General features: G+C 35.2%; 1 protein-coding gene across 2 annotated transcripts in view; it reads left to right on the top strand.

Annotated features, from left to right (window-relative positions):
- The window catches only part of Pde4d (phosphodiesterase 4D), a 1,402,687-nt gene that overhangs the window by 466,836 nt on the left and 918,468 nt on the right, over window positions 1–17,383 (top strand). For both annotated transcript variants that reach the window (XM_042690975.1, XM_042690977.1), the window contains exon 4: window positions 3,515–3,744. In XM_042690975.1, coding sequence (XP_042546909.1) covers window positions 3,515–3,744 — 230 coding nt within the window. The remainder of the gene's footprint in view (window positions 1–3,514; window positions 3,745–17,383) is intronic.

The following is a 17,383-nucleotide window of genomic DNA, read 5'->3' on the forward strand; positions in this document are numbered from 1 at the left end:
TTTTTCTCAAGGATAATTGATGCACATTGATCTAGAGCATGAAAGTGCCACTTGCTATCCTCTTTTTAAATGGAAAATGTTAAGATGCAGACACCTACGGGTTTCTTTTATATTAACAAGATTAAAAAATACAAGAAGCTTGAGTTTAACCATGTATGAACATGAACATAAACTTAATTTCTAATAGAGATCCTCCTTGAGTAGAAGTAACTTCTCGAGGCAGATATATTGAAAAGGTGATGTCATAAACATTAAATTAGTCATCAAATAACCTGGCTTATAAAAAGCATTTTTATAACTCCAGTGCTAGTGCCCTTAACAAGCAACTAAACACTTAGACAAATGAAGAGAAGAGGAGGAAACTGCAAACAACAATCTGATGTTATCCCACAAAATTTAGAAGAGTGAGGGGAAAAGGTGGGTAGGGGAAAGGTGTGTAAGAATGTGGAGAGGGGTAACATTGATCAAGATACATTGTATTCATAAATGGCTTTGTTAAATGGCCACTCATTTGTACAAAAAACTCGATAATTTTTAAAACTGGAAAAAAGTTAAAAATTGATGACTTCAGCCAGGAGCATTCAATATGAACAGTACTGTGCTGCAGTTATGTATCCGCTTTCTTCTCTGTACCACCTGAGCAAAGCATGTAGATACTTAAGTTAATATCTAATTATGACCCTCAGGCAATCGACAAGTGTTGGTTACATTCACACCTCTATTCTTAAATGATTTTCACTAATACATTCTCCCCATATAAAAGCAAAGAATATCACATGTCTATGTTTTCTCTTAATTTTCTGTATTTGCCTTCTTACTAAATACTGACTTTTTTGCCATGGGCTATTATGAAATAAGAATATTTCAGACCCCAAAATGCTCTTAAAGTTTATTTTGTATAAACTCTTGATTTTATACCTAAGAAGACAACTACATTCCGCCCCCAACCGCCCCTGCCTAAACTGTAAAGTTTGTTTTTCAACTTAACATCTTGTATATCTCATTGTTGCAATGGATCCACCTGTATCCCTATTTAAACAATTTGTTTTTTCCCTTCCCCTCCACAAATAATGCCAACATCAAATACAGTGAAAACACGGTTATACCGTGGGGGATGGACATACAAAGCAACAAAGAAATCATCTTATAAATATGTTAGAAATAATAGCAAGAAAGAAAAACCATTTGAGTCCTTATCTTGGGGTTCATTTCACCTAACATCAACTTATCTGACCTTTTCTGCTTGTCTCAGACATATACTAGTTATTGCAAATAAGGGAAACCATGGGACCTATGTTTCTCTGGGCCTGGCTTACTTCACTTACTATAATTTTTTCCAAGTCTTTCTATCTCCTCATTTAATCACAAGCTATCATTAATTCCCAATGTTCTTGTAGTGTTATTCTGATATATTCACTGTTTCAAAATCAGAGTTTGATACTTATTAAGTTGTGTTCAATTAGTGTATGATCTATTCTTCCCTAGTAGTATCCCCTGTCAGGGACTATATCTGTAAAGATGGTTTAGTGTTGTTTGTATTATTCCCAACTTTAACTGGAAAGGATTGGGTTTGATACTGACTTCTAGAGGGGTCAGACATCCTGGTTTGGTTAGGGGTGTCTCCCTGGATACAGGAATTTAGATGCTAAAATAGAAACATCCTAGGCAATCAAGGGTTGTTGATCACCCTAGTTGCCATACTTGGTCAGTGATTAATATTTTGTAGGTATTAATTTCTTTATATTTAAGATGAGATAAGAAAAAAACTCTATATTAGAGGGCTGGAATATAAATTAACATTGGACAGGTAAAACACAGTACCAGTTAATGAGAACTCAATAAACCTTAACCATCATTACTCTGGGTAATGTTTTAATAAAGCTACTAGTCTCCTCAGAGCACAGATTTTCTGAATCCAGGTCTTTGGATCTAGGATTTGGAATAAATAAACTTTGTTTGTAGCTACAATACCTTTCATTGGCCATAAAATTAGACAAAACAGTGAATCTGAATAGACTGACCCATTTCACATCCCTGTCATCATTTTCAGCATATGTATCAGGAGGAGGTACATTTTCTGTTGGAAACCAACAAGGAAAATGAACATCAAAGGCAGTCTAGTGCTATGAAAAGAAAAAGAAGATTAGCCTGAGTTCCAATAATAATAGCTGTCATTTTGTTGAGTACTGCCAGTATTGGTGCTTCATGTACTTCATAGCTGATCTAGACAATGATCCTGAGAGGTTAAGATTATTATCTCAATTTTCAGAGAAAATTCATCTCCATTTCTGGAGAAATAATCTCAGTGGTCCTAAGTTAATTTCCCCAATAGTAATATAATATTTAAAAAGTACAACAAAGATTCTAAACTAGGTCTGGGTGCTCTAAAGTTCAGGCAGTTGTAACTTGGAACAAGTAGACTAATTTTTGGAAGGAGTACTTTGCCTGGATGGGCAAGTTTCTTTACCTGTAAAACACAGAAGAAAAAGAATTATACTTTATGTTGTTTTCATATTGTAGGTATTTGTCTACCATAGAACATACCTGGTATTATTTAGTGTTTGTGTGTAAATATCAATCATATTTTTATAAAAAACTGACACATTACACATATTTAATAGTCTTAAAGCAAAACTGATAAAATGGGAAGTCTAAGAGTTTAAAAACCTATCACTCCATTAAATATATAACAATATTTAATAATCCTTGAATCAGAGAATAGACTTTCTAATACTTACCATGTAATAATTATCATTCTTGGAATGATATATTTTTCTCAATGCAGATCAAAATGATAAATGCATGATTTATTCTAGATTTGATTTGCCTTTGCACATGAATAATTTGTAAAATTCAGGTGTAGTTTAAATTCTACTGGACACTCAGATTTTCTTTTCCTGCCTTTTAAAATTCCCCTCATAAAGTCTTATTTGAACAGTTGGCAAGAGACATGAAGACATGTGTCACAGATACAATCCTAAGTATAATGAAAAATAAGACTAATTTTCTAGCTTTTTCTTCATACATAATCCATGTTAGAATGTACACATGCACATACATACACACATACACACACATAAATCAAAATATAAAATATTTTCCTAACTAATTTTCCACAATGAAGAGAAACATTTGCTTTCCTTTTGATTTTATACAACTCATGTACAAAGTTCATTAGTTCTAAAATTATTGAGGAGGTCAGTCAATCATTACAACCAGGCCATACCTAAAAGTACTGGTGAATAAATCTCCTACTTTTAAAATAAATCTAGTATTGGGTTGTGAACTCTAATCTTTATACCCAATATTCTGTTAGTGTCTTTGATGATCTTTTCTCTTTTCAATTTTGTTTTATGGTAAAGATGCTGTCCAGAGGCTTTGATTTCTAGTTAACATTTTTCATGCATTATGTTTCACTTAATTTCTTCCTGAGGAAGGTATCCATGTGTCATTTAGTCATGTCACATTCTGAGAGTTTTGTCAATTCAAGGCACTTTCTTGAACTTTCCCTTAGGCCTCTGAGGAAACGTTACATTCCAGTAATGAAGAGGAAGACCCTTTCCGGGGAATGGAACCCTATCTTGTACGGAGACTTTCATGCCGTAATATCCAGCTTCCTCCCCTTGCCTTCAGACAGTTGGAACAGGCTGACTTGAAAAGTGAATCAGAAAACATTCCACGGCCAACAAGCCTCCCCCTTAAGATTCTACCCTTGATTGCTATCACCTCTGCAGACTCAAGTGGGTGAGTACCCTGGGGTGACATTTCCCCATTTTATCTTTTGGATGGTGAGGCTTAATCTTCGGTCTTTTGAGTTTTGATAACTCATTGCTTGGGTTGAGTGAGAGGACAAGGGTAATTCTAGAGTTAAAAAAAGATTATCTCAAGTACCATCTCTATCTCTGTAGAGTGAGACATTTTAGTCATATTGTTTTACAAGAAGGTGTTGCAAATGTATTGGTAAATGCTAAGAAGCTTACAGGAAAGGAGAATTATCCTGGGAAAAATTAATCTGGACCATGTGTAATTTAATAAAGGATTCCTGACAAATGAAAACTAATAGAGAAATTGTCATGTAGGCATACATATGTGGAAACAGTAGGCAATGCTCATTGATGTAAAATGAGCTCAGAATCAAGAGTAAATTAAAATCAAAGGAAATATGCAGTTATATTCATGAGCCTAGTAATTTGGCCTTTGACACTCTGAGGTATTGCTTATCAGAATATAGTTTTAATCTCTATGTAAGGTAATGCCATTTAGAAGTTATAAGTTCTTACATGAAGCCACATGTCCTTCACCTAACTTCCTACTTTACAAAGTATAGATTTTTTTAAAAAAAAGAATTTCTTTGCTGGGTTGTAGCAAATGAATTTTTCTTTTTAATAACTATACTACCAAGTTACAAGTAATGTAAAAGGCAGTGAAGATAGGTAGGCAGATCCATTATTTATTCTTCTGGTCAGCTGCATTTTTAAAACTTGGCTAGAACGGATTCATTGTTCCACATGGACAAAGACTTGTGCATTTGCTAGGAGAAAAACAAATAAATTCCTGCTACAAATGCCATGCTTCTTCATTCTCTGCCAAGTTAAACACATTTCTAGGGAAGATGTCTTTTGGGTTTTGTTCTCAAAAGAAATTTAGCTAGTAACTCTATTCTAAGATGTTAAATTCACTGCTTAAATTGTTACTGACTAACCTACAGGGCCTGTATGATTAAAAGAGAGGGGAAATTAATACTGAATAAGAAGACAGCAATGGAAAGGGGAGTTACATTTGGTAAAGTTTTGTGTACATTTGTGTGTGCACGTGCACGTGCATGAATGTGTATGAACCATATGTTTAGAGAACATGTACATATTGATCATACTAAGGTAGGTGACAAGTTAACATGGAAATTCTTTCCTCTTAAAACTTTTATCCTATCTTTAGGATCAACACCACAGCTCTTTATCTTTGGGGGTAAGAATTTACATTTGTGTCAAGGCTACTAAGACCACCCCTCATTGTAATGGCCTGCTAAAACAGTTGCTGAACTCTTCCAATAGTCATATTCATGGCTACGATTTATTATATGTAGCAAAAGGGCTCAAAGCAAAATCAACATATGGAAAAGCACGTGAGACAAAATCTGGAGTAAAGTCAATACAAACAGAGTATATAGAATGTATTTAATTCCTCTACAATGAATAGTAATAACATTCATGAAGAGTTTTCTCCAGAGGTGTCATCTTCTAAGAAAGACTGTAAACTTGCTAAGATCTCAGAACTCAGGAAAGTTTGTTGTCGTTGTTGATATTGTTTGGTTTTATACTAGGCACTATAACCCAGGGCTTTGAACATGGTAGGCAGGTACTTTCCCACTTGAACCATGCTTATGGTGCCATTTACATTGGTTCAAGGTAGAGTCTTACATTATTCCTTGGCCAAGTTGAATGGCAGTCATTCTACTTGTGCTTTTCTGTGTTTTCAGGGCATAACAGGCTACTGTGTCCAGCCATAGTTATTCTCTCTGTAGCTGGGAAACCAGGCATGTTCTACCAGTGTTCAGTCATTGAATGAGATGGAATCTTCTGAACTTTTATGCCTAGGTTGGCCTTGAACAGTAATCTCCCAATCTCTGCCAACCAACTAGGCAGGATTATAGGCTTGAGACTTTGCTTCAAGCTTCAGTGCCCAGGATTTTTATTGGGAACTAGTAGGAACCCTACCACATACTAACATTCTAGACTTCCAAAAGAAAAGTAGATGTTCAGGGAAAACTACATTCTTTACAGAATGGTAATGATTCTTCCTGAAATCACCATCCCCAAGTTCCATGTAAGGGCCAGACTTCCACATGGGTCTATCTGTTTCAATAGTCAGAAGCCTGATTAACTCTTTTCTACACACAAGGTTTATCTTAGAATAATTATCTTTCTTTCCTCATGTGTGTAGAGTAAGGTATTACAATTAAATTTAAATAAACTAAGCTGTTGATATATTCAATTAACTTTGGTTTCTAAAAAACTTGGGAACTCAATATGATTTCTCATTTCAAGATCATGTTGCTCTTAAGAAGAAATTATTCAGTATGCTTATTATTCTCTCTAGGTAGTTTGAGAATGTGTATAATTAAATTCTTGGGTAAAAGCTGAGTTTATTTAATTAAATTTGAATGTGTTGTTAAAAACAAATAAATATTCTGCAACTGCCAAGAACTTCATGACTCAGAATTGTCTGTATCATGGTACTTCAGTTGTTTCAGATTTATTTTTCTGTTAGGCAAGAACCTAAGAAAGATTGTGGATATTATTTAAAAATGTAGTCAGTATTATGAAAGAATATTGTTAACAAAGAGGAGACAAGCAAGGTTGGCTTTTCTGTTCCTAAAGGCAGCCAAGATAAATCATGAACTAGATGACCAATCAACAGTGAAAAGAGAGACTAAAGATGTATCCAACATTGTATAATTTGAATACTGAGTAATAGATAAATCACTATTATAATTTTTTCAAGTGTGTAAACAGTGGAAAATTTATAGTTATATTCTGTGACCAGTTCAGTTAACGAGGAATCCCAAGATTCCTTCCTATTTATCCCAAAACGTTAATGGGAAGTGTATATTACTTTAGCTAGGATAACTGCAGCTTAAGGTCCCTATTAATAAAGGTTACCATGCTCTCAGAGCATATTGTCAACCCATACTAAGATTTTTGCAAAGGTAATATTTTTTTTTCCTTGGGAGAGGAGATTTTATGCCATATGGATTTCCTTTTTTTTCCATAGTATCATAGATTTTTACTACATAGTTCTGCCAACTATCAGGCAGAAAGTTGAGAGACTTGTACTCCTTCGGGATAATTGGTGTCAAAAAAGGAACTTTGGCCTGCAACAATCAGTATTATGGATTGCAGCTATTAGCTTCCTCATGGAGTACCTGGGTCAGGAGACTGTGTAAAAGAAGAGTTTTAATTATTAACACTTCCGTAACTCTTCCTCAAGGTTTTTCTAAACAATGTGAATGTGAATGTAAATGTGTTTGATTATATGCTCCTTAACAATTTCCTTCAAATATGCCTAAGCTGTTAGATTGTTTGTGTTGTGATCTGTACCCTTCATAAACTTTAAATGAACACAGAACATATTATTAAGACCCGGGATGCTAAGAAACTTAAACCCACCACCAATTAATTTTCCATACATGGCAGCATCATTCAGGTTTCCTGGTGGTTTATTGATCTTTTTTGAAGTAAACAGGACAGCTAATTATAACCTAGACTGTTATAAACTTGGCACAGAAATAGTCTGGCATCTCTCATATTGCCTTGCCAGATAATTTTCTGTCCATTTACTTTGTAAAGTACTAAGGTATACCTTAAATGCAGTTTATGCAAATTTTAAGTGTGCATATTGATGAGATTTTAGATATTTACTCATCCATGTAATTACCATCCTATTGCCCTGTATTTTTTTCCTTTTTTGTCTGCTTTGCTTATTTGCTTGGTGTTTTATTTTGTTGGATTTTTTTTGTGGCATTGGGGATTGAAGTCAATGCCTGTACTTGCTAGGCAAGCACTCTACTACATTAACTCTGTCTGCACACTTGTTTGACTTTTTTATATATTTATTTATTTGTTTTGAAATGGTCTCATCTTGTGTTTCTCCTATGTGTTTTGAGTAACTAAGGCCAGATGGAGTACCACTATACCTGGCTTGTTTATGAGACAGTCTTACGCAAATTTCCCCAAGTTGGCCTTGAACAACAATCCTAAAACTAGCTTTGCTTTGAGATAGAGTCTTACTAACGTTTCAATCTGACTTTGAAGTGTGATTCTTTTAAGTAGCTGTGATTAGGCAAATGCCACCACATTAAAACTCTAATTTTTGCCAGTAAAGTTCAGTTCAGTCTCTTTTTTAATGTCGTACAACTGAACTCATATTGTTCTATTTTCTGGGTTTAGCTTCAATCTCTGAAAATGAATTTTTTATATTTTCTCATGTTAGTGAGTCTATCATGTTTTTGTTCTGTATTTTAGTGTCCCATTCTATGAATATATAATAATTTATCTATTATCTCTTATTGATTGATAGACATTTAAATTGTTTCTAGTTTGGGGATATTAGGAATAAAGATACCAGTCACCTTCCTACATAAGTCTTTTGAGACCCATGAATTAATTTTTCTTGAGTATATTTCTAGGAATGAATTATCTAAACTATACTTAGACATAGTAATTTTTTTAAAAATCCCAATAACTCTTTAAAATGGTATAGTGTTTTATCTTCCCACCAATAGTATATGGGAGTTACAGGATTTTTCTTATTTCTTTGCAGCAATTGTTATTTTTAGTCTTTTCAATCTGAATCATTTTGGTGAATGTATGTCTGTTCATCATTTAATATGCTTGTACATTTGGAAATCTTTGTTTGATGCAAATCTTGATATCTGGGGTTTTTTTTTTTCCCTTGTTAATTTCTGCCAGACAGAAGTTTGCATTTCATCTTCTAATTTTGGTTTGGTTCAGTGGGGCCTGAAATGGATGTGTACATGCATTGAGGAAAAAAGTCACTATGCAATATCAGGAAAATAAGAATAAGAGATATGGTGAAGCCAGGCGCTGGTGGCTTATACCTATAATCCTAGCTACTCAGGAGGCTGAGATCTGAGGATCATGGTTGAAAGCCATCCAGGACAGGAAAGGCCATGAGAATTGTATTTCCAATTAACCACCAGAACATGGGAAGTGGTGCTATGGCTCAAGTGGTAGAACACTTGCCTTGAGCAGAAGAGCTCAGGGACAGCACCTAGGCCCAGAGGTCAAGCCCTACCACTGAGGAAACAGAAGTGGGGGGGAGAGGAGGACAGGTAACAGAAAAGAAAAGGGAAGCATTGTCAGATAAAAGGGGAAAAGGCAAAATACAAGAAAGGGTGACTTGTGCAAGGCACAGAAAATAGATCCAGCTTAATAAAGGGAGAAGATATGCACATGATGCTTATGTTGCAGGGCAATTTTCCCAGAAGTAAAGGACATTGGGCGCTGATGGCAAATGAGACCTTCATACAAGAAACATAGAAACATTTTATTAATTAAGAATGAAATGATAGCTGGCTCACGCCACACCTGTAATCGTAGTTATTCGGGAGGCTGAGCTGTGAGGATCACAATTTGAAGCCAGTCTCCAACTAGCCACCAGAAAACCAGAAGTGTTAGAGTGCTAGCCTTGAGCAAAATTTGTCAGGGACAGTGCTCAGGCTCTGAGTTCAAGCCCCATGACTAACACCCTCCCCCCAATAAAAAAGAATGAAATGACAGCACATGTCAAGTGATGGCAGATGGCAAAGCAGTGAGTGTAGACACTGGGAGGCCTGGCTGTAGAAGTCATGGCTAAGTCATCTTGAAAGCTACTTAACCACTCTATTGGTTTTTACAAGGGCCAAAAGAAGAAATCATGTGTGCTCTTACCTGGTGAGTTTGTTTTTCATATATTGTAACTTATTCACAGCAGCAGAAACAGCTGCTCATACACACTCTTTGGAGGAAGTACTGGAATGAATCATGTGTGTTGTTGATGTTTATTTCCTTATTGGAATATCTCTACTAGTAACTCTTGAGATAGAGATGGATAATCCAGTAGATAAAGGAATCAGAAATGTGTTCCTATTCAGAAAGTTATTGTTCTTATGAATATGTAATCGTTGTGTCAAGAAATCGTCTTGCATTTGGCCTCTATCTGCAGACATCGTCTGCTTTCAAATACTGTTCTGTTATTTTGGAATGACAACAGAGTTCTCCCATACTGCCACTTTATTTCTGAAAGTAAATGCTTACTGGTTTCTCTGGACCGGAGTAGTGACTCATCTTTTTGGTGGTCTCTGTGCCCTTAGTAGTCTAAGAAGGCTTTAGCTAGCCACACATATCATATTCACCCTACAGAGGAAGGAAGGAGGTGGTGGCACAGAATCCAGTTGTGTCTCACCAGTGCATCATCTATAATAAAAGGAGAACCAAGGAGCACGTTGTTCCCTTGTGACAGGATGACACAGCTGTGGATGGATGGATATTTCGCTGTACTCGTGGGTGGAGTATATTATAAACACTTTCTCATCACTGCTGTCCCTATTACCTGTCTAAAAGTGTACATCGGATGCATTTATATTTCTGTGTCCTATGAGGGGAAAAAAAAAGAAAGTGAAAAGACTACAAGGAGAAATGGTCACTCCTGAGGATAAACTATTAAACAGATTATTTAGTCATACATTTTGTTTTACTGCAAGATATATTTTCTTGAGTGTGTATTATTCACAGTGGAATTGGTCCCAGCTGCCAGTTAGATGTGAGATTCTTTGATGAACCATTCATCACCTAGTCTTCTTGAGTACAAACAGTTCATTTGAGTGGACATTTTTTCAAAGAAACATTGTTATAGCGTTTTGTTCCTGAATAGAATCCCAAGCAGCAAATTAAAAAAAGGAAAAGAAAAAGTGTCCTAGCTATAGCAGAGACAACTAGTCTTTCAAGTTTGTGCTTTTTAACTGTAGATGATATTAACAGTAGACTTTTCACTTTTGAGGCATTTTTGGTTGTGAGGATTGATGGAGTTAGAGGGTTGTATTTTACAGTTTCCCTATTAAGCTTGCAGCTTTCTATTTGATATGTGCTCAGAGTTTCCAGAGATTTATTTGGTTAGTTCTTATTGAATATTATATGGAAAATCTATAACCCACTAGGTAAAGCTTTTTAAAATTAAAAATGGGGTACATAATTGTTATTATAAAAGATTCTTTAGAATTATAGTATTTGTGAGCTACATGTAGTTTTGAAAAAATGATCACTGCAAAGGAATTGAGAAGTAATAACTGTAATAATTTTGAAGGTGAAGGCTATATAAAAGAAACTGGATTCTTTTGCCCTTGATTCATTTAAATACAAGTTATTGGCAGAAGAATTTAAAGAAAAACTTCTTAGCATGCTCACAAAACATAAAAATCTTTTTCTTTGTTTTAAAGCATTGGCTTAATTCAACCTAGTCTTACTCTGGCCTTAAAATTTGTGACTTCATGATTAAAATTAAACTGTAAGGGTAATGGAGTACTTTTTTTTTTTCAATATAGCTTGATAAACAACATTGAGTTTATTTGATCTCTAGAATGGTAGCAATTTATGAATCTTCTAAATTAACAACTCAAAAAAGCTGTTTTCTTCATTATCATGTAATCTGTGAAGATCTTATGTTATCTTTCATGTCCTCACTGTACAAAATAATAAAATTATCATCAAAATACTATTTGTTCACATAGTACATGATAAGTACATTAAGAAGAACAGCAATAAAAATAAAACCTCTTGTGTCCCCATCTTGGGGTTTACTTCACTTAATATAACTTTTTCCAAGTCTTTCCATTTCCTAACAAATGGGGTAGTGTCATTCTTTCTGATACACACACACACACACACACACACACACACACACACACACACACACACACACACACACACACCTCATTTTCTTGATCTATTCATCCACTGAGGGGCATCTGGGCTGGTTCCATATCTTAGCTATGGTGAATAATGCTGTGATAAACATGGTTGTGCTGGTAGCTTTAGTGTGGCCTTGTTTGTGATCATTTGAGTAAATGCCTAAAAGTGAGCTCTATGTGTAGTTTTTTGAGGAACCTACATACTACTTTCCAAAGTGGTTGAACAAGTTTACAATCCCACCAACAATGCAGTAAGGTTCCTTTCTGTCCACATCCCCTCCAGCATCTGTTGTTATTAGAGTTCTTGATTTTAGCCATTCTAACTGGGGTGAGGTGGTATCTCAATGTTGTTTTGATTTGCATTTCTATTATGACTAGGGAGGTTGAGCATTTCTTCATGTGTCTATTGGCCACCCTTCTTTCCTCTTCAGAGAAGTTTCTCTTTAAGTCTTTAGCCCACTTGTTTATCGGGCAGTTGTTTCTTTGAGGATTTGTTGTTGGCAGATTTAAATGGTTTAAATAGGGCTACAGGTGAACCCATTCCAACAATAAGATGTACAAGATGTTATGTCAAAAAATGAATGCTAAAAAAAGAAACAATCATTAAAGTAGGTCCAGTCAGGTTTATGTTAGATTTGTGTTTTTGTAGTTTCATCTCTTTTCATCATTTATTTATTCAATCATTCTAATAAGTATTGATTGGGTATCAGCCAAAATGCCATGTACTTAAGATATATAATAATGAATAACAAACAAAACTACAATAAATGATTCAAAAAGAAAAAAAAAGAAAAATGAACTTTACAACTTTGGCGCAGGGAGGAGGGTGGGGGGGGTGGATTGGGAAGGGATGGTAAAGGGAAACAAAGGAGGAGGCAACAATGCTTGATAAGAAATGTACTCATTACTTTGCTCATGTAATTGTAACCCCTCTGTACAGTATTTTCACAATAAAAAAGTGAAAAACAAACAAAAAAATCAAAGCAAAAAAGAAATACTATTTGTTCTTCAGTTGGTAGTTCCTTTTCATTCTATAACACTTCTGTAATACTTGTTAAGGATACATCGCATGAAAGATATGGCACAATATTTTGTTGTGTATCAAAATCAATATTCTATCTTATACCACGGGCAGGTTTTCTTTTGTAAATCAATATTTTTCCATTTCTTCAGGTTATCATGGTTTTAAAAGCAGCAAAGAGAGTAGAAATCTGTCTGTTTATCAGAGGCATTGGGCCTCTGTTTTTAGACCTTCCTTGTGCTTACTTGCCTTGGTTTAGTAGTACAGACTGGTTGCGAATTCCACATTTCCTCATAGTAAAACCACTGAGAGCATTAATTTTACCATGAAAAGTGACAGAAGACAATAATCTGTCATGTACATGGAAGAACTGAGAGCTCTTTTAATATCACAGAATAATTATTGTTTCATTCATCAGTTATTTTCTTTGCCACAAATAGTACCTTGCTTGATCATCATTATTTAATGCACAACTGTTATGTGATGAAGTATTTAGGGAGAAGTTATAATTTTTTCTTGTGATTTACTAAGACATTGTCTCATTATGTAACCCAACTGGCCTAAAAGTTGTGATCAATTTTAGCCTTCTATATGCTAGAACTACAGGCATGCATCACAAACCACATCTGACTAAGTTTATGATTCTCTTAAACCCAAGCAATTTTGTTTTATAATATCCTGCTTATCTAAGTAAAAGTTTGTCTGACTGGATACATAATATTGAGCAAAATATATCACTTTGAAAAAATATACAAGAAAAATATGTTCAACTGCACTTCAGGAAATTAGCACCCTGAAAGAGTACATTTCCTATTGAGCATTGTTACACCCTCCTTTATTTTTCCCTTACCATCCCTTTCCTCCCCACCTCACCAACTCCTCCCTCCCCTCTCCCACCCCTGCCTCCCAAAGTTGTAAAGTTCGTTTTCAACCTAGTGTCTTTTTTTTCTTTTTTTTTTTTATTGTGAAAATACTGTACAGAGGGGTTACAATTACATGGCAAGATAATGAGTACATTTCTTTTTAAAAAACAAAACAAAATTCCAAAGTATCTAGCTAGGAAATACAGGAATAATACATGAGTCTTCAATTTGGATTAATCCAAAATTGGAAAATAGAAGCAATATAATAAAAAAAGACCAGTGGATTTAACAGTATTGACAAAAGTGTGAATGAATATGATTGAGACTTTTGAAAAGCCAGGTGGATATAGAATATGAGTAGATATATGAAGCTCTACTCAAATAGAAAGGTTAAGATGTGCTGGAGGTCTCAGTGAATTTAGAATAACTGAACAAGCAGAAATGACTGGAGATTGTATTTAGAGGGTAGTGTGTTTATATATTAAGCTTCAAGTACTAGAGGCAACTTAAGGTATTTTCAAGATACAGGAAGAATCTGGAAAAGAGGATGATTGCATGGGGGAAAGAAGTGGTCAAGGAATGAAAGATCTGAGCCTAAAGTAATACCTTCATATTAACTGAAGTCACCCAGGACAGCCATAGCACTGAAGACATCAAGGTGCTAAGAAGATGGGCAGTTTTCAATGAATGATGTAAAGCAGTGAGGCAGAAATTACATCTGATGACACAGATACGGAAGGGAAGGTTTTAACATGAGTGGAAAAATAATGATCAGTATATTTGTGTACATGACCAGGAGAGGACTTACCTCTTTCTCAGTACCGAAAAATAGAGCCTTTCAGTGCAGAGGAGAAAAGTGGCAGCATTAGCAAAAAGCCAAGTTTGTTATCAGCTACCATGTGAAATTATTCATCGGTATCAAGGCTGTGGATGAAAGCAAGTCTGCTCAACATGGAAGGGAGGTTCCAGAGGACCTCACTGGGTACTTTGCAGGAACAACTGTGGGAATTCAGACCAAGGAAAGAAATTACAGAGCAACATGGGGCCGAGAGCCTGCAAGAACTCAGAACGAGGAGCTTCTGTCTGGGGTAGTTTTCTAAAATGTGACTATGAGAGATGAAGTTAAAACATTTCTAAGAATTGCTGCACTGTTTCCTCACAGACAGATCTCCTTTCAGAAAAGGAAGTTGAGCATAGACACTGAGACTGTCCTAGCTTAAGAAGGCTCATCATGGTATTTATGGGTTCTTAGTACATTCTGCATTTACTGTAAAGAGCAGTCTCTTCTGATTTTCTTTTGTGTGTGGGGGTGGGGGCGGGGCGGCAGGGCTTTTGCATCTTCCAAATTACTCAGCTATTTTCTAGATTTATTATGGGCTTTGGAATATGGAGAAGGACTCGCATTTATAAGATATGTACATTACCATCTGAAGAATTTTGCCAGTTATTTTAACAACTTAAATATTCTGAGGTAGCATTTAAGTTTCTTTTGAGAAGTTCCTTTCTTGGAAATGATTAGTGACTTAAACATTACTGTTTCCTTCAGTATCCTTGAATACTGTTTTCTGGGATTCACACACTATTCTAGTTCATCACGCTACCAATTTTAGCAGCAAAACCAGGAATGAGATTGGAATTCCAGATGGACAATTCTATTTGTAGAAAACATTACTGGGGTAAATTGGGTCACAAATGGGGCTTTGAAACATGTACCGATGGTTTTACCCTGAACTTGGATGCAACCTATTATTTTGAGTTTTTTTTAACTTACTAATTTTTATTGAAAACTATTGGATAGAAATGAATGTTTTAGACCTGGCAGTAACCTAGATAAGACATTTATGCAAACACAATTTTAAATCTTGTCTCTCCTTTATTTTTTGTTCTTTATTCTATTTATTCTGTGACCTTGTTTTTGTTTAAATCCATGCCCTCTAAAATACTACTTGTGACTAGAATTTAGCAACTGTAAAGCATAATATGTTCACAAATGCTTTGACAAACGTATTACCTTCGTGGAGAAGGCTCAATTTGTCTTAGCAACAGATCTAAAATTTAGATGGTTTTCAGAAAGTTACTCCAACAAATGAAGACCAGAGACACATATCCTTATATTTTGGATGATAAATTCTGGTATGCTCCATCCAGTATTCACTGAGAAAACTGGCATGAGGTCTAATAACTTTAAGTTAATTGTTCCTATAAAACTTCTTCAAACAGTAAGGAGATTCTTTACCCTTGGCAGCCCGGTGAATAGAAGAGAGTGAAAATTCACATGCTTGGTCATGATGTCATTATTAAGATGATCATTATAATAGCTACATGCCAGCATGGAAGTATTTTGAACTTATTTTGGAAAAAAGCAAACTACAAAAGTACATTCATGTTAACTTTATACCAGGACAAAACATATATGTTTTCAATAACGTTGAGAACTGTAAAGTACCATGAAAGAATAACAGTATTATGCATATGTTCCTCTCATTTTGATGTCAGTTAAGGAAAATACATGTTCATCCAATTAATATTACATTAAGAGTAGCACTCAAGATTTATTTGTAGTTATATTCATCTTAAGTGTCCTTTGAGCCTTAGCATGTGACAGACACTGACTGAAGTTGTATATTATATTGTAATATATAAGCTGTATAGCATATTATAATATGTATATTATATGTAGTATATTATAATATATGAGGTGTATAGTATATTATAAACAGCTGAAAAATAAAATTCATGGTATTTTGCTGCTCACTTGGAGCAACAAAATGATAATTTAATAAGAAATTTTGTCCTACAATCCAGCTACTCCAGGGATGGAGATTGGGATAATTGTAGTATGTAGCCAGGCTGGGCAAACTTTTAGTAAAATCCTTATCTTAAACTAATAACCTAGGTATATTGGCAAATGCTTGTGGTCCAGTTGGAGGTAGGGGTGGGAGGATTGTAGTCTGAGGCTATCCCTGCCCCCCAAAAATGAATGACTCTGTCTGAAAAATAAATGAAGTAAAAAAGATTTGGAGAATTGGCTCAAGTGGTAGAATGCTTGCCTATTAAGGATGATACCTTGAGTTCAAATCTTAGTATTGCTCTGCCCCAAAAGAAATTTTGGCAACTACTGGGGCAGGAGAATACCTGGATCTTTTCGAATTTTCTTGATTGGTTCATATAACTATTTCTCTGTTCGCTGACAACAGAGAAATTATTTTGAGATGGACCTATTAGTCAAATAAAAACTAAGTATTTGTTTCACTGAAATAAAAAAGAACATAATCATTAAACTTAGTCATGTTTCAGAAAGATGAAATCAAGAAAGGATATTTGTAAATTCTTTCTTTTTAAAGCCAGGTCTTGGATCCAGATCTTGCTAACTGGAAAAAGTAGTTGAGGTTAGGCAAAATGCAAGCCAGGAGTTTGGGATTCATGGAATCTTGAAGTGAAATGAGGCCTCAAAATGAGGCTGGATGAAAAACACAGGTCTGGTAGATGACCTGTTTTAGTCTTATTTTCCTAGAGTAACTGTTTTGTTGTGCAAATACTTGTTATTTTTGCCTGGCCCCTGGATTGTTGAGCAATAAAGCAAGCATTTATGCTTCAACCCAGACGAGTAGCACTGGTATTTGGGTTGCAGTTCTCACCTTCCTTGTGAATGAGGCTCTGTTTGGTACTTATTTAATGTCAGCAAGATAAGTGCTTATTCCTGTCTCTTTTTTGTATGTTTTTTTTATTGTACAAATGCTGTACAGATGGGTTACAATTACATGAGCAAGGTAATCAGTACATTTCCTATTAAGCATTGTTGCCTCCTCCTTTGTTTTCTCCCTACCACCCCTTCCCTCCCACTTCCACAACTATACACCCCCACCCTCGCCAAAGTTGTAAAGTTTGTTTTCAACATAGTGTTTTGTGCATCTCATTGTTACAATGGGTCAACCTGTATCCTTATTTAAGCACTTTGTTTTTTTTCCCTTCGCCTCCCCAAATTAGAGAAGTGTATACACAAGATGAGGGCACCGACATCAAATACAGTGTTAT

Source organism: Dipodomys spectabilis, unplaced genomic scaffold (genome assembly GCF_019054845.1).
Source record: "Dipodomys spectabilis isolate Male_0828 unplaced genomic scaffold, ASM1905484v1 ptg000140l, whole genome shotgun sequence".
NCBI lineage: Eukaryota > Metazoa > Chordata > Mammalia > Rodentia > Heteromyidae > Dipodomys > Dipodomys spectabilis.